We start from the raw sequence: 21,114 nt of genomic DNA on the forward strand, positions 1-21,114 counted from the left end.
TAAACTGCCGGGACATTTTCATTTGTTCACACATGGAAAGGGTATTCTGGGGAGACCCTCTTCAGAGTATTATGGGGCATTATTTAGTTTGAAATCAATCTGAAGCAGCCACTAGTTTCACAAGAGCACATGAGCGTGAGTAGTAATTACTAACATTACATTCTGCTCATCTGAATTAAGAAAAACAGGAGAAACAAGATTTGGGACGGTGCATTTATTAAACTGTATTTCATAAAACACCTTGGAATGTGACCACGTCTGTCATCTTATCCTCCCCAGAGATTGGTGCATTGGGAAATGAGAATAAGAGTAAAATACAGAAATGAAACATGCAATCAGTGTGAGATCCCACTAATGTGGGAACAAGCATAACCACCTCACTTTCAAAAAACAAGGTGCTAGTCCTTATCTCTGCACCTCACATCTAGTATGTCTAAATTACCTAAATTTAATTTTATCTCATGTATTTGGAAATCAAAGTGATGCTGATAAATAATATTTATAACTCCATAATCAAAATGAGCTGAAGAACTCAACACAGTACTTTGGTACCAAAGCTTTTTCCAGACATGAAATATTCCCACCATTAGTCATTATGTACTACGGAGAGCAAAATACAACAAAAACACCTGGATACCCTTCATCAATTATTGAATATTACCTTAAGATTAACACAAGTTTTTTCAAACCATTGGAAAGTGTGTTTCCACAGTATCTCAGTGATCCCTGATTATCAGCTGTGAGTGGACTTTCTATGCTGTGAAGATTCTTCACTTAAATCAAAATATTTAATACCAACTTTCAATAAATATTTATAAATCAAAGCAGATGAGACAGTGTACTTATTGGACTAGTCTTTATGTGTGTAAAAGATCAATGTGATTTATTCTAAAATGTTATTACATATCTTTAGTCTTATGTTAAATAAAACAGGGGATAATAATTGTCAAAAGTCCACTGGTTTCAGCTTTCTCTCCTCCTTCTCAGTAAGGGGCTGCTGGGAGAGGATTTTGTCATGCAGGCGATGGTGTTTGCCGATGCCCAGCTTTGGCAGACCTCGGTTCAACCCCTCCAGCAGCACACAGGACTTGCACAGAGCCTGGCTAGAGATATAGCCACAGCGGGTGCAGGTCCCCTGCACAGGCATCTTCACCCCATCCCGCACAGACAGGTTCTCCCCTGAGTGGATGATATCAATTATGGAGCTGGGCCTTACACTCTCCAGGTCCTTTAAAAAGGTCCTCGCATGGCCACGATAAGCATTGGGAGAGTATATACATTCAGTGGAGAAGTAGTCCAACTTCTTGAAGTAAGCATACAGAACAATCTCTTTTTCATATGCGTATTTGAGGGGCTTGCAGCGTGGCACAACCCCTTCACCTTCGCTGGCTGTAGAGATGGCAGTGCAGCGGCGCAGACGAGCTATGTCCCCTCGCAAGACGTTCATTAAAACTGTCTCTGCCACATCATCAGCATTGTGACCTGTGAAAAACACATACATACATGTGACAAATTCTGACAAAATATTTGTTCTTGGACTTAAAGGCTGAGAATGTTTAGTCGTATTTCAAGGCTGAAACATTTACATTCACATTTAAATAATGCTATCTGGATCTGGAGTTACCTGTACATATCTTGTCCACTTTCAGCATGATGGCTCCTCTGTCTAGCGCCTGCCTTCTGAACACTCCACAGAAAGTGCAATTATTTTTCAGTCCCACCTGCTTCACTATAGCATCCATAGTCCAGCCATACAGCTCCTCATACGAGACAATCTTCAGTGGTAGCTCATATTGTTGCTGATTCCTCTTTACGGTCTCCAAGGAGTCATCTCTGTAACCTGAGATTCCCTCATCCACTGAGAGAAGCATAAGTTCAAGGCCATAGTTGTATCGCTCATTGAGGACCTTCATTACATGTGCAAGCACTGTCGAGTCCTTTCCACCTGAGGCAGCAATTCCTACTATCTCCCCAGGTTTAAACAGCTCTGCTGCCACAATCGTCTGATGGACCTCCTCTTCAAAGGCCCAGAAGAAGCATTCCTTACACAGCGAGTGGCCTGTTTTTGGACGTTTCAGCACAGCACGCTTGTCAGCACAGTTACTGCACAGGACAGGCATCTTGACTGTTGGAGGAAGGTTTCTTTTAAAGGATAACAGTGATAACAATTAGTATAACAAATATTTTCAAGCAAAAGTCAGTCAATCACATGATGAAAACTAATCTACAATGCTCCATCTTTTTGCAGATTCTTACAGGTGACCCATAAGTTTTGATGTCAATGACCTTTTCTCTATAATTATTCACTTAAAGAAGCAGTGTGTAGGATTTAGTGGCATCTAGTGGTGAGGACTGCAGATTGCAACCAGCTTAAACGTTTTCTGTATGCCAGGCGTGAACTCCCAGTTAGGATTCCTTCAGTGTTCTTTGTTAAGGAGGTTTTAACCAGGACCCAAAAAATCCACAAAGGTCTCTTCCTCCCGAAAACTAACAGAGCAGGTGATTAACAACTGGTAAAAACACTGAATATAGCAAATTTATGTTTAAAGGTTTTCCTGATGCTGTTCAGCTTGTCTGGACGGGGCAGCTAACTAGGTTAGCCAACACAAAAATGTATCTAGCCCTATCTGGAGCCAGTGTTTGGTTTGTCTGTTCTGGGCTACTGTAGAAACATAGTGGTGCAAAATGGCTGACTCCATAGATGAGGACCCTCTCCCTGTGTAGATATAAACGGCTCATTTTAAGGTAAAAAAAAAAAAAAAAACCACCTCACTTCTTATTTTCAGGTGATTACACACTAAAAAAAACATGCTTATTAAAGTATATTCCATTTCTGGTAATAAATCCCCCTAAATCCTACACACTGGATCTTTAATGTAAGGGATTTAACATTGTTATTTCAGTAAAAGGGACCCTGGCATACAAAATCTATCTATAGTTTAATCATTTTGTCTGCACTTTTGGCCCTTGACACACAAATGCATTATTTTTCTAATGAAAGAACATTACATAAAACACAGAAAATGTGCCATTTAAACTACACCACGTTCATGGCAAAAACAGTAAAAAATGTGTCCCGGCTCCAAACTACATAGTGATTCTGAAAAGGTTTTCATTATACAGTATGTAAAGCTGGAGAAGATGACAAATATCAGTACACTTATGGATGCTAATTCGCATATTAAAATATTTGATTTTTAAATATGCCGGTGTTGTGTCCCTACTGGTTTCCAATTTAACTGGTTTCCTTCCCGAACAGCCGCAGATGTGCTGCGCCTCCGTCAGCAGATTTGTCACAAATTCACAAACATACACAACATATTACTGGCGATCTTAAAGTCGCAGCCCACATCTACCACAGCGAATATGCTTCTGTAGCCTAAGTGAGCACTACGTACCAGCGACATTAAAAAAAAAAGAAAGGGAAGAAAACCTACACAAATTTGCGTCAAGCTGGACTCAATTTCACGTCAACAAAAGACAATATAACACAAACCGCATGTCTACCTGTGTGAGCCACTGAGACTCACAGTGCGCACAGCTTTCCTCAGGTATTAGTAAATTACGTCAGCATCCAGGTAACATTTTGATTTGGGCTGACGTGAGACAACTGGTTACCCTCGGCTTGCCTTGAAAGTACCCACACATATTTATCAATGTTTCTTGTTCTTTTTCCACGAGTCTACAAACATATTCAGTGCCACATTACAGTCTGCACAACACTGCACACTATGACAAAGCCTGTCATGTTTAAAAAGTGGCGATCTAACTCGCTCACTGCGTACCTGTAGAGACAGAGATAACAGCATGACGTCACCTCTCTCGGACCATGGCGACATTTCTTTTAGTGTGCGTCCATAATTGTGAGTTTGTTCTTAGAGCTCATATGTCTCCATCAGAGCTAGCTGCCAGGTTGTCATAGAGTGTAATACTATTATTATTGTGTCATGGTAGTTAACGCTTATACAATTCCGTTTGCTTTTTTAAAATTTCGGCCGACTTTTTTTTTTTACTCGGTCACGGAAGTCATTTAAAATGCAGCGAAGCATAATACTTAAATTAAAACATAGGCTACTGATGTAACACTCAAATTAGATTTTAAAAAGTGCAAGTACACAAAAAACTACTCAATTACAGTGACGTGAGTAAATGTAAGTCCTTGCTTCACCTCTGCAATGATCCAGTGGCTATAAGTGCTTGGTTTTTATTTAAATATTATTAAGCGGACTGTAATGTGGCACTGAATATGTTTGTAGACTCGTGGAAAAAGAACAAGAAACATTGATAAATATGTGTGGGTATTTTCAAGGCAAGCCGAGGGTAACCAGTTGTCTCAGGTCAGCCCAAATCAAAATGTTACCTGGATGCTGACGTAATTTACTAATACCTGAGGAAAGCCGTACGCTCTGTGAGTCCCACTGGCTCACACAGGTAGACGTGCGGTTTGCGTTATATTGTCTTTTGTTGACGTGAAATCGAGTCCAGCTTGACGCAAATTTGTGTATATCATATTTTCTTTCCTTTCTTTTTTTTAATGTTGCTGGTAGGCTACGTAGTGCTCACTTACAGAAGCACATTCGCTGTGGTAGATGTGGGCTGCGACTTTAAGATCGCCAGTAAAATGTTTTGTAGCCTATGTTTGTGAATTTGTGACGAATCTGCTGACGGAGGCGCAGCACATCTGCGGCTGTTCGGTAAGGAAACCAGTTAAATTGGAAACCAGTAGGGACACAACACCGGCAATGGACACCATTATCCCACAATGCAGTGCACAACAGAAAAGGGAAGGAGGTTACAACTGGACATTTCAGGAAACGTTCAGTGGTTCAGAAGTTTGTTTGTTTTTTTTGTTTTGTTTTTTTTTCTCAAAGATATTTTTTGGGGCATTTTGCCTTTGATGGTAGTAAGTAAATGTAATGTAAGTAAATAACCTGTACATAGCCACATTAAAGTCAGTGGATAAAGATGTTTTTGAGACATGCCGACATAAAGATTGAACAAAATCACTAAAGTCTTTAAACACCGTCTAACAGGGATGTACTTCTAGCTCATGTAGCTAACGTTAATTTCCAGCTTTGTAGAAGTTATGCTATGTAAGAGATGAGGTTGTCTCTGCTCAAGACTCCAACAACACAAACGTATTGTGGTTACGTTGATACTCACAACTCCTAAAACTCTTCAGATAACTGAAATGACTCAACACAATTTAAGCACACGGTAGTAAATTAGCTATCCGGTTTCCATTGAAACCAAATACATGACCAGACAGTCAACGTGTTTCCACATGAAGCTAGCCAAGTTAAGCTAAGTTAGTCACATTTCTATGAGATAACATTTCCATACCAACGTTTCCGATGAACCGAGGTCCGAATTGTCAATGTGGAGATGAAGTACACTTAAAAAAAAACAGTTAAATATAAGTTATCGTACTTAAACAACGTTCAGCATTACACGACCAGATAGAGAAACATGATGTTTCATCATGTGTAACTCTTCTTCACCGGGAAACAGGAAGTGACAGCAGTTGTTAGCTCCTACAGCACCATCTATTGGTCGGAGTTGCCCCGTGCACAATAAAGTAGCTACATCATAAACAGCACTGGAATATTTTTATGGTACTTCCATGGACCATTTAAATAATTTATCATATTTGGAGCAATGTTAATTCCACCTGTGATATTCCTTAAAGATGAGAAGTTTGGCCAAGAACTGATGCAGAGGGTGAGACAGAGGTAAATCACACAACAAGTCAAATGTAAGCAATAAGGATTTATTAGTTTGCTTCAAAGAAGGTCACTACTGCAATAGCTGCAATAGATATCAAAATGCTGTATGGTGTAAATGAAGGACAAAGGGGTGGATGCTGGGAGGGAGCAAGGCTGCTGAGGTCAGGGTTCATGACAGGAAAGAGTCACAAGCTTAGTTGACGGGGTGAAAAGCACCCCTCTGATGCCACTGCATGTCTCTGATGCGCCGAACCGACTGGATCTGAGGAATCTGGGCTCCGAACTCAGTGCTGTCCTTATACTCCCCCTTTTCAAACAGGTACTGATAGCCTCTGTAGCCTGGATACTGATAGCCCACCCAACTGGTGCACCAGGAGTGCAGAGAGGGAAAACAGATAAGAGGCAGTTAAAGGTGAAAGGATAGTGACAAGAGACATGTACAAGTTATTTGCAAAACATCTGCAGGGAGGATGTACTCACGTGCCACTCTGAACCCGAACAGAGGAGACCTTTTCCTGGTAGCCATGTGCGTGAAAACTAGGGACATCATCATCTATGATTTCTATCTTCTTCCCTGCAAAGCTGGGGTTTTCGTAAAGGACAATCTTGTGCTCCTGGCTGTCCTGAGAGAGGAGCAAAGCAGTGGATGATTTGTTAAGCAGCTGATTGGATGACTGGTGGGGGTATGTAACAGTAAAAAGCTTTCTTTCTTACCACTTTAATCGGGCGGAATGCAATAATGGTGTCACTACGCCTGCTGTTGGTCCAGGAATCCCAGCGAGGATACTCCCCCTTCTCAAACACATACTGCTCCCCCTTACAGCTGGCCTGCTCGTATCCCACCCATCTGAGCGGGCAGAGGAGAAACAGATGGATGTTTGTGAGGGGAAAGTGGGAAAGAAATCTAGTGGCACACATTTAACTTTTTCTGGCCATTTTCCTCCCCTTCATCTCATACTCATTCACAGAGTAAGCCCCTTATTTCTCTGACTGGCCCACACTCTCTGTCACTGCCTTTCTGTATGTTCAGCTTTAAATCATTTTCTAGTTTTCTGTCTGTCTCTGACCCACACTCACGGTCCACACAGCACCAGTATGGAGCCCACTTTCTCCATGCCTTCTTCCTGGAGGTTGTTGCAGGGACCAGTCAGCTCATGGCAGCGTCCCTGGAAGTTTTCCTGCTCATAGATAACCAGCTGTGTACCAATAGGAGAAAGAAGGAGAGTGTGAATGTTGTTGAGCAATTGGTCTCAATATCAAGAGGGCCAGTCTGTTTCCAATGTGATGTTTGGAGGATGCAAGGATGCAAATAGGGCACGCACAAGTGCTTACGCCAAGGCCAAGGAGGAAGTTGTAAATTGTAACTGAACTGGTGTCTGTTGCGTTTCCTCTCACCTTAAATGCACTGGTGCCTGGCTGCTGCTGCTTGGTTGCAGGGTTCTGGTGGTCTGTGGCCATAGTGAATGGATTGGCAAAGATGAAACTGAAAAGAAAAATTATAATTTCTTTTTTTTGATAAATATCTATGGATGTCTACAAAATGTTCCATCTTTATTTATAAATATGAGCAGGTCAAACAGCTGTTAATCCCAATTTCATAGATTTTGTTTTACATTATTTTTCGCACACATGTATATAAAAGGTCGCATCCCTCTCCCTCCAAAACAAGTTTCTGAAGTTAACAGCCTCCTGAACACAGATTTACAGCAATACAACATGTGATACAGTTTTTAGAAATTAAACCTAAAATATAGTGGCAAAAGGAAAACAAATACTGATAAAAATGATAAACTTTATAAAAAATACAGCATGACGGACATGAACCTCTTACCAGTACCTGTCTGTGCCAGTGTGTTTGTGATGGCATGATGAGCTCAATATATACGGGACGCCCAGGGGTGGAAACTCTGCCAACAGTACCCACAGTGTCCAAGCCGGCCAGCAGATCGGCCTGCCATAGGCCCAGCACACTGAAATGAGGGGTCACCGTGTAGCCTCCCCCCACCCCAAGCTGTCACACTCCCACAAAGTTATTTCATTAGTTGTCAGTTTTGTCCAGCCAGTCATTGTTCGATATCCACATGATTCAGCACAAACACTGCCAAGAGTCCCACACCTACAATGAGAGGGGGAGAGAGAGAGAAGGATTGTGAAAGATGGGTTTTACTGTGCTGGAGAGATTCGGACTGATTTGAATAACAGTCCAAATGCTGCTGAATATTTCCACAAGAGTAGGTTTATTTGATATTCGATTTCTAGAAAACACTATCAAGGTTTAACATCAAAATGTGTTGCCTCTGCTGTTTGGAAGCTCAAAAGCAAATATTTTTTGTCAGACCTGTTTTCTGCAGACGCTACCTTTCTTCTGCTGGTGGTAAAAAGATTCAGTAATGATACTATTAAAAAAAAAAAAAAAGTAAACAAAATGTCATGTTTCCAAATTTAATTACTTTGTTGTACCAGTAAGGGGAAAGAGATTAATATAATCTGCTATTGAAAAGATTTTATTTTGATATACACAAACTCTTTTCAAAAGTTAAATTAATATCTAAATGTAAATTTAAACAGTAAATAGTATGTGTAACTTAAATACAACAGGATCAAAGTGGACAGGTGTCACCTTTAAGGACAGATACAACTGCATAGCTTTTAAATAAGGAGGAGGAGAAGAAGGTTTTGTGGTGCATCATAAATATAATTTAAGTGCTTTTCTCAAGTCATTTATGTTCCATTTTGCGTCACCAGTACTTTATTTGAATATTAGTGAGAATTTATATGTTAACACCACCATTTTTCATTGGGGTGCCTTTTGTCTTTACAGTCACAAGTTGCTCTGAAAGATGAAGTTTTAGATGGGCGAGAAGTGTGATATAGTTTAAACTACAACAGCACGTAATACTATGGAGTAATTACACAAGAATACTGGTTCAGGCTGCGATCACATGAAATACACCATTCACCTTTATTTTTATTTAAGTTATTTTTAACTCAGATTTTGTATGTAGACATTTTTCCAAAAATAGAGTAATATAATTACTGAGTGAAGAGTTTGAGTCCATCTCCACATCTGCTGGTGGGAGCAGGAGTGTAAATATGGACAGTGCAGGCAGTGGCCCAGTGGGTGTGGGTGGGGCCTGCCTGCTCTCCAGTAAAGGCCCTTTTTACACAGAGATGGCGCTATAGAGCTGCTACTTAGTCCCTTCTTTATGCGCCCTTTGCATTTTTACACAGAACCAAACAACAGCAGCATCATGTTGCTCCAGTGTGTGATTTTAGACAGCACGCTGGCATTGCGAAACCAAAAGAGCCGTGACAAGCGGGACATGTAACACAACAGTGTTGGCCTTTAGTGTGACACAAATATACGCGTCGACAGCACTTTACAAACAATAACAATGACAAAACATGACAATTACAATCATTTACCTTCTCTGTAATATGGCAGCTGATCTGGTCCTCTGCTTGGAGGATAAGGAGCTCCCAAACCTCATTGCTTTCCCAATTTGCGGACATTTTCAGCTGCCGTTCTTCTTCTTTAAGTTAGCCGCTTTTTCAATTCAATTTTCAATCAATTTTATTTATAAAGCCCAATATTACAAATCACAATTTGCCTCACTGGGCTTTACAGCATACGACATCCCTCTGTCCTTAGGACCCTCCAGCGGATAAGCTGTTTAAATCGGCTGTCCTGTTCATACAGACACCATTACTGTTACTACCTCCCTTGGCAGCATAAATGCAAGACAACTCTGTCCCACTTACCATGATCATGCCTTATATACAGAACAGTGAGGCGGCAGTATGGCACGATATTCCCACCTTGAACAGGCCGTGTAAAAGGACCTAATGTGTTGGGTGTAGTGGGGCCTTTATGAGTGATTCAGGCTGCCATTTTGGGAACACACCTGTCTTCAATAGAGAACTTACATTCATATAAAAAATGGTGCCATGTGCTATATGTGCCCTCAAAAAGGCAAACCCATCTCTGTCTTGGTTTTCTTTCTTCTTTTCTGTTTTTTTGGAAAATAGTCATTAGGCATCTGTGACAATATTATATGTTTATTCTGCATAAACTAACTATAAACATAACTATAAATAACTATTTAAAAAACCATTTAAGTAAATGAATAATTTCTTATTCTTTCTTATTATTTGGTATTTTTGTCATATACAGATCATGTGACGAGACAATATGATATACGTTACCCAGTTTAGGTGCAAAATCTTTCAAGACTGACAAGCTGAACACATCTGCAAGTCGAGTGAGCAGTCATAACTTCATAAGCGTGCACTTCGGCCTGTCATAAAAGCATGCACCTGGGTCCATTGTAACTACCTTATGCCACTGGGTGGGAGTGAGCTATTATTACAGATTATATCACAACTGATCACTGTCATGACTGTGCTGTGTTGCGCCCTTAAAGGGACGGTTCACTCCCAATTCAAAAATACATATTTTTCCTCTTATCTGTAGTCCTATTTATCAATACAGATTGTTTTGGTGTGAGTTGCTGCATTTTGGAGATATTGGCTGTAGAGATGTCTGCCTTCTCTTGAATGTGAAGGAACTAGATGGCACTCAGCTTGTGGTACTCAACTTGCCAAAAATATACATGAGAAACCTCAACAGAAATATCTCTTTACAGAAATCATGGCCCAGCTACTCAAGGTAATCCACAGACCTTGTTGTGAGCAGTTTCATGTAGGAACTATTTTCTTTCTATCAAACATCTACCAGCCATCTAATGCTAGCTCACCTGGCACCACTGAGCTAGCTAACGTAACAGCTCAGCAGAGGAGGACGCCATCAATATTTACATCTTGCTCTGTCACAATCACAAGCTTCTTGTCTATGAGTAGATGTACACTTCCTTCTGCCCAGTGATACAGTTGGCGTGTGTAGTTCAGTAGAAAGAAAATATTTCATACATAAAATTTCTCACAACAAAGTCTGTGGAGTACAGGGTTATATCTTTTTTTTTCTTTGTTTTTTGGCGCTTTGAGCACCATAAGCCGAGTGCCATCTATTTCTATTATATTCGAGAGAAGGCAGACATCCCTACAGCCAATATCTCTAAATACTCAGCAACTTACACCAAAATAATCTAGAGTGATAAATAGCACTACAGGTAAAAGGAAAAGTATTTTTTTTCCATTTTTGTTTGAACTGTCCCTTTAAGAAAGCAAATTAACACTTATACACCGATCAGCCAAAACACTGAAACCACTGACAGGTGAAGTAAACAACATTGATCATCTTGTTACAATGCAGTGTTCTGCTGGGTAACTTTGGGTTACCATGAGGGGGTTTGCTTGGTCCACAATGGTGATTGGGTGGTTGGTGCATGTCAAGTAGCATCCACATGAATGCTAGGACCCCAAGTTTACCAGCAGAACATTGCATTGTAACAAGATGATCAATGTTATTCACTTCACCTGTCGGTGGTTTTAATGTTTTGGCTGATCAGTGTATAGCTTCAGGGTTGCTAAACTGCTCTTGCATTAACCTCTGTGAGGGTGTGCAAAAAGATCAAAGCAAGTAGTGGAAGCATGGCTACCACAAAGATCTGACTGATAGATATGATGGGGTATGAGTAAAGTGTAACCAATGCAAGTCCTTGATGGAGACTGTGAGGATCTCAGGCACAATTTTCTTAAAGTAGTCATATTACATCTGAAATGCTCCACCGCCTGTAGATAACTGTACCTCATAAAACCCAGAGCAGAAACAGAGTCAGTCAGTCCTCATTAATTCACAGCCAGAAATGATTATGTGAACTGTTTGTGGTGCATTTAAATGCTGTTTGAATTAATCTCATAGAAGGCACACAGTGGAATGTGCTTTCAGGAGAAGAGTTTGAGAAACATTCAGGATTTTGGTATATTCAGGTCTATGAATTATTGTGATCAGGCATTTGCTGCTGAAAATAGGTGACTGTTCTGTTGGGATATCTTGTGTTTTTTCACCTCATTACACCTAAATTCAGGATCAACAGACACAGGACAAGTCTGTCTCAGAGAGCAGTAGTTAGTTATTTGTGTTTTTTTCTGAGATTTCAGGCAAGATTTGAAATAAGTATCTGGTCGTACGTTACACTACTCATTGCAACGGCGATAGACGAGTAAAACTGAGCTCTTTATGACAATGCCATCCATCATCTGATGAATCCAAACATGGGCTTGAGCCTACATCTACTGTTTATGAAGACTTTATAAAGTTGTGTGAATGGAGGGTTCTGTCAAAAAGATTATGGGACAGTTCAACCCCAAATCACTCTCCCTCTTTGCTTTTACCTGTAGTGCTATTTATCAGTCCAGATTGTTCTGATGTGAGTTGAACAGTGTTGGAGATGTCTGCCTTCTCTCCAGTATAATGGACCTAGATGGCGCTTGGCTTGTTGTGCTCAAAGTGCCATATAATACATTTGAAAAACTCAACAGAAATATCTCTTTACAGAAAGAGATATAGAAACCGTAACTAGTCAGTCATAATTTCTGTAAAGAGAAATATCTCTTTACAGAAACCATGACTTATTAGTTACTCATCCAATCCACAGCCCTTGTTGTTAGCAGTTTCACATTACTATTCACCATTGTCTTTGTACTGAACTACACCCACCAACCATATTACCTTGCAGAAGGAAACACGCATCTACTGCTAGCTCACCTCGCAACACTGAGCCACTAACTTAACAGTTCAGCCGAGGAGGACGCCATTCATGTTTACATCTCACTCTGACACAGTCACAAGCCTCGTGTCCATGAGTAGATGTAAGCTTCCTTTTGCACATTTCAGAAGTATTTTTTTTGGCACTTTGAGCACCACAGTCTGAGGGCCACCTAGTTCCATTACATTTGAGAGAAGGCAGACATCACTATGGCCAATATCTTTAACATTCGGCACACCAAATCAACGTAGATTGATAAATAGCGCTACAGGTAGAAGGGAAAAAAATTGTATTTTTGATTTGGGGGTGAACTGTCCTTTTAAGGGAGTGAAAAGCTTTTTGTCTTCATATTGTAATGCAACTTTTTTTGTGTACGTCTTAATTAGAGACCTTGGTGGTCAGTGCACCAGTGAAGGAAAGTGACACTACAGCCTATAAATAGTCACATTTACACTGAGAATGAGACTGAGACTACAAGAATATAAATATATCACAAATGCACATAATCCATGTGCAGACATCTCTACAGCCATGCATGTTTTTGGAAGTATTCATTACTGATGTGGGAGAACATCCAAAGGATAGGGGAGCACTGCAGGGGAGGGAGATATAGGTATGTATACTGTATGTTAAAATGCAAGTCTATGTCATTCTAGTCTCTGTTTTTAATAATGTTATGAGAGGAATGATTTCTATTTTGAAATATTACATCAACATCTACTAAATAATAGCCTGCATTTGCAATTCTATGTCATAAAAATCATAAAATGTAGTCATGTCTGCAGATGGGATCTATTTGTGCAACACAGATCTCAGCTCATTATTATCAGAGGATCAACATTCACTTGCCAAAGCTATACTCATTACTGACTCATATTTACATGAGTTTAGGTGATATCAGTTCCTTGTCTACTTGTTGACCATTCATCAAGAGGCTCATCAACCATCAAACGCACAATGATGACTTTGGGAGGGAATGCAATGCACTGTTTTAATAGCAAGCATACATAAAGTATGACATCACTTCCATTGCTGTTAAGCAGATGCGTATTCACATATTCACTGAATAAGTCATGTGCTCCTAATGCTGGATGGGGCTTTGAGCTGTCTGACTAAAATGGGAAAGCACAAGCAGTAAAAGTGGCGCACATGACTTGAAAATAAATTCAGCTCAAAACACATCTGCAGTTTATCTTAAAGACAAATATCTGCCAAATGTAGGCTACATTATTTCCACACAGATGTTAGTTTTACATCTCTGATAGTAGTTTTTCTGAATCTTTAGTATCTCAGTTAAAGCCACTTCCACCTTGACTTAAAACATCACCAACAAATAGGGCCCACTCCAGGTCAAACAACTTTTATTCGCCACTGAAACATACATGGCACTCCTCATTGGGCACAAGCAGCGTTTGCCGTGTTTAGGTTAAGGCAGAGGGCAGGCACTGTCGGCAGCATCAGGGGAGGTGTGTTAGGATCCTGCTCAGCTGGCTCCAGCTGTGGCAGGAGGGGCGGGAGGTGCTGGGGCAGGGTCGGGGTCAGGGCCGGGGACGGGGCCGGGAGCCGGAGCTGGGTCAGGAACAGTGAAACAGCCCCTCTTGTGCCACTGCATGTCCCGCACACGTCGGACTGACTGGATCTGAGGTGCAGGGGCCTCCCAGTCGTTCCAGTGCTTGAAATCTCCTCGCTCGAAGATAAACTGGCGCCCCCTGTAGCCTGGGTACATGTAGCCAACCCATCTAGAGGAAAGGGAAACAAACAGTGATGTCTCACAACATCCTCAAAATAATGCCAGACAAAACAGAGTAATATAGAAAAACAAGATATACACCAGAAAGGAAGTGACATATGGATGAAATGGAGACGTAGGGAGGATCTTACGTTCCGTTAAGAGCCTTGACACTTGCCACGCGATCCTGAAAACCATGGCCCCACAAACTGGGCACATCATCATCAACGATCTCCATCTTTCTACCAGTAAATCCAGGGTTCTCATACAAGTGTAGCTTATGATCAGCACTGTCCTATAGAGGAGAAACAGACACGTGGACAAGTCCTTCAAATGTGTCCAGTAGATGTTGTCTAGTTGAAACAATTATGTATACTGTGTAGGCATGGGCGGATTATGAGAAAATGGGCCCATGGGCAAAGATATGCAAAGGGCCCCAACACCTACATAGGAGCAAGACACCCAGAATTTGATAATTTTGAATCTTTTCATAGTCATTTTAGATCTTTTTTTGTGCTTTTGTGTCTCCTTGTGGTTGTTTTGTGTCTTTTTGTAGTTGTTTGGGTCTCTTCTTGGTCAGAACGTGTTAATTTGAGTGAAATTTTGCAGGTGAAGGTCAGGGGGGCCCCTGCATCTGTGCTTGGTAGACCCTCTCAGTAATCCATCCATGGGTGCAGGGAAGTAATGTGTGGGCAGCTCATATTTGAAATCCTGCACATTTGTAAGAGCTTTACAGCTGCAGTATCATTTTGTATTGAGGCTAGTCACCCACCACTTTGAGTGGCCTTAGAGACAAGAGGGAGTAGCTGTTCTGACTGTTGGTCCAGGTGTCCCAGCGTGGATACTCGCCCTTCTCCAGAATAAACTGCTCCCCTGTGAAGCCATGCCGATCATAACCCGCCCAGCTGAGAGGAGGGGAGATGGAAACAAACAAAAAAAGAGCTTTACTTTAGACACCATATTATCCAAGTCCAGGTTATCTAGGAAATTATTTTCTTACTACATGTGTTTTCTAAAGACATGAATTAAACATTGACTTACGGTCCTGACTCAACTATCACAGATCCAACCTTCTCCAGTCCCTTCTCTGTCACATCTTTACACTCTGAGGAAAACTCTGCCTTGCAGCCCTGAAAGTTCTCAAACTCAAACAGCAACACCTGCGTCATACAGAGGGATCATAAAGGGGGATATTTACCAGCATGGCAACAATACAGAGAGGAGTCGAGTTAGCTTCAGTCCCCATTGGGTGTGGTTTGTATAAAGGCCCTCATGAAGTGGCTCATATTGTTTATATAGAAGCCACATTGTGATGATACAGACAGATGACTCGTCCACAGAACACTCCAAAATACTGTGAAAATACTCTGATGTCTGTTCACACAGCTACATATTAAAGAGACCCTTTTTAGAATGATGAGATTACAACTTTGTGGTTGAACCGGATCACTCCATGTGTGCAGTCCTCCCCTGATCAAACCAGCTTCCAGTACCTTATATGTGGCTCCAGCTCCACCCTGGCTCTTCCCAGCAGCCAGCTGCTCTGGGGCGCTCTGCTGCTCCGACATCCTCCTGATCCACTGCTCCTCCACTTTTTGGCAGCAGCACACACACAGACAAAGCACCATCCATCATGCATGCACGTTGAAGCACACATGGGAAAAGCAACGCACACAGGAGGAAAGCTCAATGTCATAGATTCAATTTATAACTCACCCTCGAATAAGAGGATTGTATTCATTTAAGTCTAAAGGAAACAATTTGCCTAAAATTCTGTTATCATTATATTCACTGAATATAGTACAAAAAATAACATGCTTGTTTTTTAAAGTAGATTCCATTATAAATCCAGGATACAAAATCATCCAAACCTGGGTCTCCAGTTGGTGCAGCACCATCTAACTCCATTGCATTGGAATTATTACACCGACTGTGTCCAGAGTGGGGTTTTTACCTGGGTATGCCTGCTAGGAAGTGGTAGTGTCCCCTCTTTTTCGGCGCCACTTGGTGTTTGGTGGGGTTGAGCCATTAGAGGGCAGGGACAGGGGGGGTATTTATGGTTTATTTCTGGCCACAACAGCAGAAAAGGGGGAGCTGTTGATACAGCAAGTCTGTCGCTCACATTGTGTCCGTAACGCTGCCTCTCAATAGGCAGCTGTGTTGGCACACGCTGCCCTGCCTGTCCGCCTGGCTGCCAGTGAGCACTGTGTGCGGGCACAGGGAGAGAGAGCCAAGAGGATTCAGCAAACAGCTCCGCTCAGCACAAACACACACAAACATACACACACTCTGGGACTACACTCAGTGTCAATCACACCAAACTTCCTCTCATTTTCCTCTGAAATTTGGGTGTGAATGAATGAATGATTGAATACTTCCATTTAAGGGGTTAGACTGTGGAAGCCAAACAGCAGTCCCATTAAATTATTTTACCAAACCATGTCAGTATTCAGGATGTCTACAGATATCAGACACTTAAATGTAATGCTTTTTAAGACATTTTTTAAACAACTTGTAATACCAACTTCTGGACCAATAATCTTTTTGTTATTCAAGCAATGCAGTTAAGTATAAAGGTAAGTATATAGGTGGTCCAGTGGAAGGTTTTAAGTAGGAATATGGTTATTAGAGTGAGTTAGGTTACCCTATGTTTTGCCAACAGGTAAATGCAAGTGCAAAAGTAAAACTAGAAATACTGCCTTGTGTTTGTATTCTGAAATTTTGTCAAAATTAGTGAATGAATTCTTGAGTTATGGTCAAAAACATGTTTTGTGAGGTTACAATGACCTTGACCTTCAACCACCAAATTGAAATCAGTTAATCCCTGAGGCAAAGTGAACGTTTGTGTCAAATTTGAGGAAATTCCCTCAAGGCCCTCTTGAGATATCCTGTTCATGAGCATGACACAAATGCAAGGTCACGGTGACCTTTACATTTAACCAAAAAAAATCCTAATCACTTTATCACTAGGTCCAGGTGAATGTTTGTGTTTGAAAAATTCCCTCAAGGTTTTTTGAGATACTGCGTTCACAAGAATGAGACAGATGAGGTTACAGTGACCTTTGAACTCTGATGACCAAATCTCATAAATTCAATGTTGACTCCGGGTGGACATTTGTGCCAAATTTGAGCAAATTCCTTAAAGGGATTCTTGAGATTTAAAATTCAAAAGAATAGGACAGATGGACGGACAGAATATCCTTTAGTATTAGATCCAGTGGAAGGTTTAAAGATTTATAATATCAGACATATGAACTTTCACACCAAAGAGCTTGACTTATTTTGACAAAAAGAAATCAAAAGATGGATAAATCAAATTAGATAAAATTCAAACTTAAGACTATTTAATAACTTTCAAGGCCAAATAATTATAGAATTGAATTTGAAACATTTCAAGACTTTTTGAGGACCTGCAAACATTGTTCTTATTCACAGACCTTGATTGACTAAATGTGACTTACATAGTTTGATAAAAATAGTTAGCTCCATTAAGCCTAATTAAGACTTTTAAAGGAGTGCACATAGCAATCCCCAAACACAGAAATACCCATGGAATTTTTAATGTCCACAGGGTTAAATTAGAATCACCAGACCGAGATGTGTAGCTCAAGTCAAGTAAATTTTATTAAGAATGTATTCACTTTAGGACACTGGCCAGTACAACACAGTGCAATATACATCTTTACTTTCGAATGAAAAAAGGACAAAGAAGGACATAAAAAATAAACCCTTAACTTTCATGACAAAGTAAAACGTCATGTACATAAACCAGGGACAATCACTCTGAAGATTCGATCGACACATTCACTTGCATTGCATTAGCACTCCAACAATACAGGAGATGAGACATGTCCAACAAGATGGGGGCAGAGGTCAGTGCTGTAGTGCATCAAGTGACAAAGTGCTTTATAGGAGCGCAGTGTGGTTGGGTGGATGGCAAACATGAGGAAGATTACAGTGAAGTTGGAAAGCAGGTGCAAATGTTCAATTTTATTTGGAGTAACAGAGGGTGGAGTCATTCACACAATGTAGTGAACAAACATCCCTCCACTGGAGTAGTGTGAGCCAACAACCCGACACTCTGCACCAGTCAGTTTAAGCAACGCCTGGTTTGACAGCAAAGATTGTGCATGCACATTACTGGGGACACAAATTGAGGGAAATTGCACATTTGTTGGAAAAAAAAAAAGTGGAGTGTGTGAGGGCTACAAGGTTAAAGTATGGCTTATAATGAATGCTTACAGCTACAGTTATTCAGTCTGTTAAAAGAGGGAAGACAGGCTGATTAGTGTTTTTTAAAAAAGATCAAAGAGTGTATTTGTGCTGATAAGGAGTGTGCATGATTGACAGGTGCAAAGTCACTTGGCCAAAAGTCCCCTGTCCCTCTTCCACAAAGACAAAAAAGATACTTAGACAAAAACATATATACACTATGCAGCAACTGTGACACTGTTAGGGTCGCGGAGTGTAACAAAGTCTATTGTAGTGATGCAGCTTAATGTTTTCAAAACTAGCTCTCTGTCTCTGTTAAATCAACAATAATACAAATATAACATCTCCTGATTACAATTACTGACATGATATACACTCTGGCTGGCAATCAAGTCAGCAGTGATTTGTTCTCTATGTTAAAGAAGGAAAATCATTAGTGTCTGAAATGTTATCCTATGGCAATGCTTGTGTGACTCCCATCAGCAGCCTCCACTGACCAATATCATGTCCGACGCAGACAGGGCCACCTTGTACATATTAGTCGAGTAAGGAAACTAAATACAAACATCTCGAAGAGGATTGGCTGGATTGTCCTCCAGCATGTGATGAAGCACGTCCAGGATAAAGAGGCGTCGTGGTCCCACAAGTTAACCATTTCCTGAAATGCGGCCTGACAGGAAATAATTATCAATAATCGCCCCCCCTCTCCCTTTTCCCTCTCAACTTCACCTGGTCCCCATTAAAATGTTCGTGTAAGTGCCTCCTGGTGCAGGAGAGTTTCGACAGGTTCAAGCATGAAATGGATAAAGCAGAGCAGCCTGGTGTTTTTATTCCTCCTTGCTTGTTTTTTCTTTTTCCACAGGACAGAGACTCTCCATAAAAAAAAGGCACCATGCACATTTATGAACCCAGATGAGAAGAGAACAAAAAAAAACCAGAGAAAAAAAACAAAAACATCAGCAGCTGTAGATTCACCTCTCCTCCTCTCTGGGTCGATCGTTAAGGCTTCTGTTTCATATAGATTCATCTGTTAAGGCAACCTGGGAGGGAGCATGAGAGGATAACAGGTGTCACAAGTGGAAATAATTGTTTTTGATGACTGATAAAGAGAACTTTCAAAAACTGTCTCACCTCATTATTTACTTAGCTCTCATTTTCATACTGACTCAAGCGCTTCTTGGACTTCAGCTCTTTCAACCACTGGGGTGAGTCCTCCTCACTACACAGATAAGACACAGACAGCAAAGTTAATGCAGGGAATAAAGCTAAACAAGTTCCAGTCCCTAAAGTAAGTAAGTTCTCTGTAACTTTTGGAGTTACCCATTCTCTTTCCCGCCAGGTGGGGGCAGTACACGTGCTGCCCTGGCAAGGAAGGGGGACTTGGGAGAGCGCGAAAGCTGGGAGGGAGAGGAAGAAGCTCCATCGATTTGATTGTCAGAGTCACCCCTCTTCTTCAGCTGAGCCTGACAACAGGAATGGGACACATTTAAGAACTAAAAATACATGACCACAGAGGGCAAAACAATAAATACTGATAAGTAACATACAGCATTAGAGAGGACTGGTTCACATGCACCTCTGTAGGGCTTTTCCAATGGCTCTTATGGCTGTGATGAGTCAAACCATGCCACACTGATATGGATTTCTATCAACAGTTTAAATGCCCCATGTTGTGCAGAGTCTTGGCCGAGATGGCCATCTCCAGAGTCTGGCCAACAGCACATGACAGATAGGTGTTGTTGTTATTCAGGGACGATTTAGCGACGTGTTAAAATAGCCTCCAATTCCATTGCCGGTAGATCCCAAGCAAAATTGTGTCTGAACAGTCTGAACATCCATGATGATATGTAGCTGGCTACAAACAACCACTACACAGTGCAATTGACTGTTTCAACTGCATTGCCAGGCAACAGCTTGGGTCCATGTTCACTTCCTAACAGCTGATGTCATTCACATCGGATATGTCAGAAATTCCACACTATCATACTACTTAGTAGGCTAAAACAGTGTGTAAGATTTTTTAGTATGTCCAAAACTACCTATTATAAAACTAATAGTATATGAACTACATACTATATCTTTTGAAATATTACAGTGCGCAAACACTGGACACTATGCTGGCATAAATATACCACAATGCAATGCAGTTGAGGACAATGTTCATAGCATACACCTTAACACCTTAACACCCGCCCAGCCAAGCAAGCACACGTGTACGGAAAAGGGCTAATGGTGAATACATCTGACAAATGCACAAGTGAGGCTCACCTTTAAAGCTGAAGGGTCCATCCCAGGGAACAGGGCGATCCTCTGTGGCTGAGAGGAAAGAGCAGGGCTGGAGTCAGCTCCTCTGGCCTGCTCCTCTGAGTCCGAGTCAGTGTCCTTACTCTCAACCTTTGCCTCTGTCATAGGGAGAACACATATTATTGTCATATGTGTGCGTACAGTATAGTCCATTAAAAAACTTAGTCCTCCATTTCTAAGAGATTAAAAGTGCATTTGGACAATACCATCAGACTTATGGGTGCATCATTTTCACATACACCTGTTTAGAGTATATTGAGGAATAAAACCTTTTCAAAATTTTAGCTCGTCCTGTTTGGTGTCAAGTGCTAACCTGTGGAGTCTCTGTAACGCCAGTCCTCAGTGGTTTCTTCCTCTCTCTGTGGAGCACTCTGTCTGGCAGCTCTGGAGGGCCGTGTCCGTGGTGCTCGTTTCTTCCCCAGCTGGGCTCTGGAGCGAAGAGCACTAGTGTCTAACAGAGTGACAGGGACCTGGA

The 21,114-nt window shown here is 41.2% G+C and overlaps 4 protein-coding genes across 6 annotated transcripts in view; all 4 read right to left on the reverse strand.

Moving 5' to 3' along the window:
• Nucleotides 1-199: 199 nt before the first annotated feature.
• On the reverse strand, nt 200-5,506 carry ctu1 (cytosolic thiouridylase subunit 1 homolog (S. pombe)). The gene is made up of 3 exons (XM_033618682.1): nt 5,344-5,506; nt 1,625-2,142; nt 200-1,482 (listed from the first exon to the last, which is right to left on the reverse strand). Exons 2-3 carry the CDS (start codon nt 2,118-2,120, stop codon nt 947-949), a joined length of 1,032 nt encoding a protein of 343 aa, XP_033474573.1. The 5' UTR covers nt 2,121-2,142; nt 5,344-5,506; the 3' UTR covers nt 200-946.
• A 243-nt stretch (nt 5,507-5,749) lies between these two features.
• Nucleotides 5,750-10,063, reverse strand: crybb2 (crystallin, beta B2). Of its 2 annotated transcripts, none has more exons than XM_033620317.2 (7): nt 9,933-10,063; nt 7,564-7,842; nt 7,122-7,209; nt 6,804-6,922; nt 6,441-6,573; nt 6,207-6,349; nt 5,750-6,088 (listed from the first exon to the last, which is right to left on the reverse strand). In XM_033620317.2, exons 3-7 carry the CDS (start codon nt 7,182-7,184, stop codon nt 5,920-5,922), a joined length of 627 nt encoding a protein of 208 aa, XP_033476208.1. In that variant the 5' UTR covers nt 7,185-7,209; nt 7,564-7,842; nt 9,933-10,063; the 3' UTR covers nt 5,750-5,919. The 2 variants fall into 2 exon arrangements, with proteins under 2 accessions (XP_033476208.1, XP_078027052.1); XM_078170926.1 differs by having other exon boundaries at nt 7,558-7,842.
• A 3,675-nt stretch (nt 10,064-13,738) lies between these two features.
• On the reverse strand, nt 13,739-16,148 carry LOC117253066 (beta-crystallin B3-like). 2 transcript variants are annotated; one of them, XM_033620404.2, is made up of 6 exons: nt 16,078-16,148; nt 15,617-15,714; nt 15,165-15,283; nt 14,896-15,028; nt 14,276-14,418; nt 13,739-14,133 (listed from the first exon to the last, which is right to left on the reverse strand). In XM_033620404.2, exons 2-6 carry the CDS (start codon nt 15,689-15,691, stop codon nt 13,878-13,880), a joined length of 726 nt encoding a protein of 241 aa, XP_033476295.2. In that variant the 5' UTR covers nt 15,692-15,714; nt 16,078-16,148; the 3' UTR covers nt 13,739-13,877. The 2 variants fall into 2 exon arrangements, with proteins under 2 accessions (XP_033476295.2, XP_033476294.2); XM_033620403.2 differs by having other exon boundaries at nt 15,995-16,131.
• A 1,581-nt stretch (nt 16,149-17,729) lies between these two features.
• The window catches only part of LOC117252336 (uncharacterized), a 29,559-nt gene continuing 26,174 nt past the window's right edge, over nt 17,730-21,114 (reverse strand). The window contains exons 9-13 of the mRNA XM_033619139.2: nt 20,953-21,109; nt 20,604-20,737; nt 19,656-19,798; nt 19,467-19,554; nt 17,730-19,375 (exon numbers count right to left, since the gene is read on the reverse strand). Coding sequence (XP_033475030.2) covers nt 19,479-19,554; nt 19,656-19,798; nt 20,604-20,737; nt 20,953-21,109 — 510 coding nt within the window. The 3' untranslated portion in view covers nt 17,730-19,375; nt 19,467-19,478. The remainder of the gene's footprint in view (nt 19,376-19,466; nt 19,555-19,655; nt 19,799-20,603; nt 20,738-20,952; nt 21,110-21,114) is intronic.

Source organism: Epinephelus lanceolatus, chromosome 9, assembly GCF_041903045.1.
Source record: "Epinephelus lanceolatus isolate andai-2023 chromosome 9, ASM4190304v1, whole genome shotgun sequence".
Lineage (NCBI taxonomy): Eukaryota > Metazoa > Chordata > Actinopteri > Perciformes > Serranidae > Epinephelus > Epinephelus lanceolatus.

Bases quoted from the DNA above. Each gene is read 5' to 3' on its own strand.
- ctu1 (XM_033618682.1), bottom strand. From the start codon at position 2,120: ATGCCTGTCCTGTGCAGTAACTGTGCTGACAAGCGTGCTGTGCTGAAA. The intron at 1,483-1,624 runs GTAACTCCAGAT...TGTTTTTCACAG, and splicing joins AGTGGACAAGATATGTACAG to GTCACAATGCTGATGATGTG.
- crybb2 (XM_033620317.2), bottom strand. From the start codon at position 7,184: ATGGCCACAGACCACCAGAACCCTGCAACCAAGCAGCAGCAGCCAGGC. The intron at 6,350-6,440 runs GTAAGAAAGAAA...CTCCTCTCTCAG, and splicing joins CATTCCGCCCGATTAAAGTG to GACAGCCAGGAGCACAAGAT. The intron at 6,089-6,206 runs GTGAGTACATCC...CTGGTGCACCAG, and splicing joins GTTCGGGTTCAGAGTGGCAC to TTGGGTGGGCTATCAGTATC.
- LOC117253066 (XM_033620403.2), bottom strand. From the start codon at position 16,031: ATGGAGTTAGATGGTGCTGCACCAACTGGAGACCCAG. The intron at 15,284-15,616 runs GTACTGGAAGCT...TGTATGACGCAG, and splicing joins GAGCTGGAGCCACATATAAG to GTGTTGCTGTTTGAGTTTGA. The intron at 14,419-14,895 runs GTGGGTGACTAG...TCTCCTCTATAG, and splicing joins CTCTAAGGCCACTCAAAGTG to GACAGTGCTGATCATAAGCT.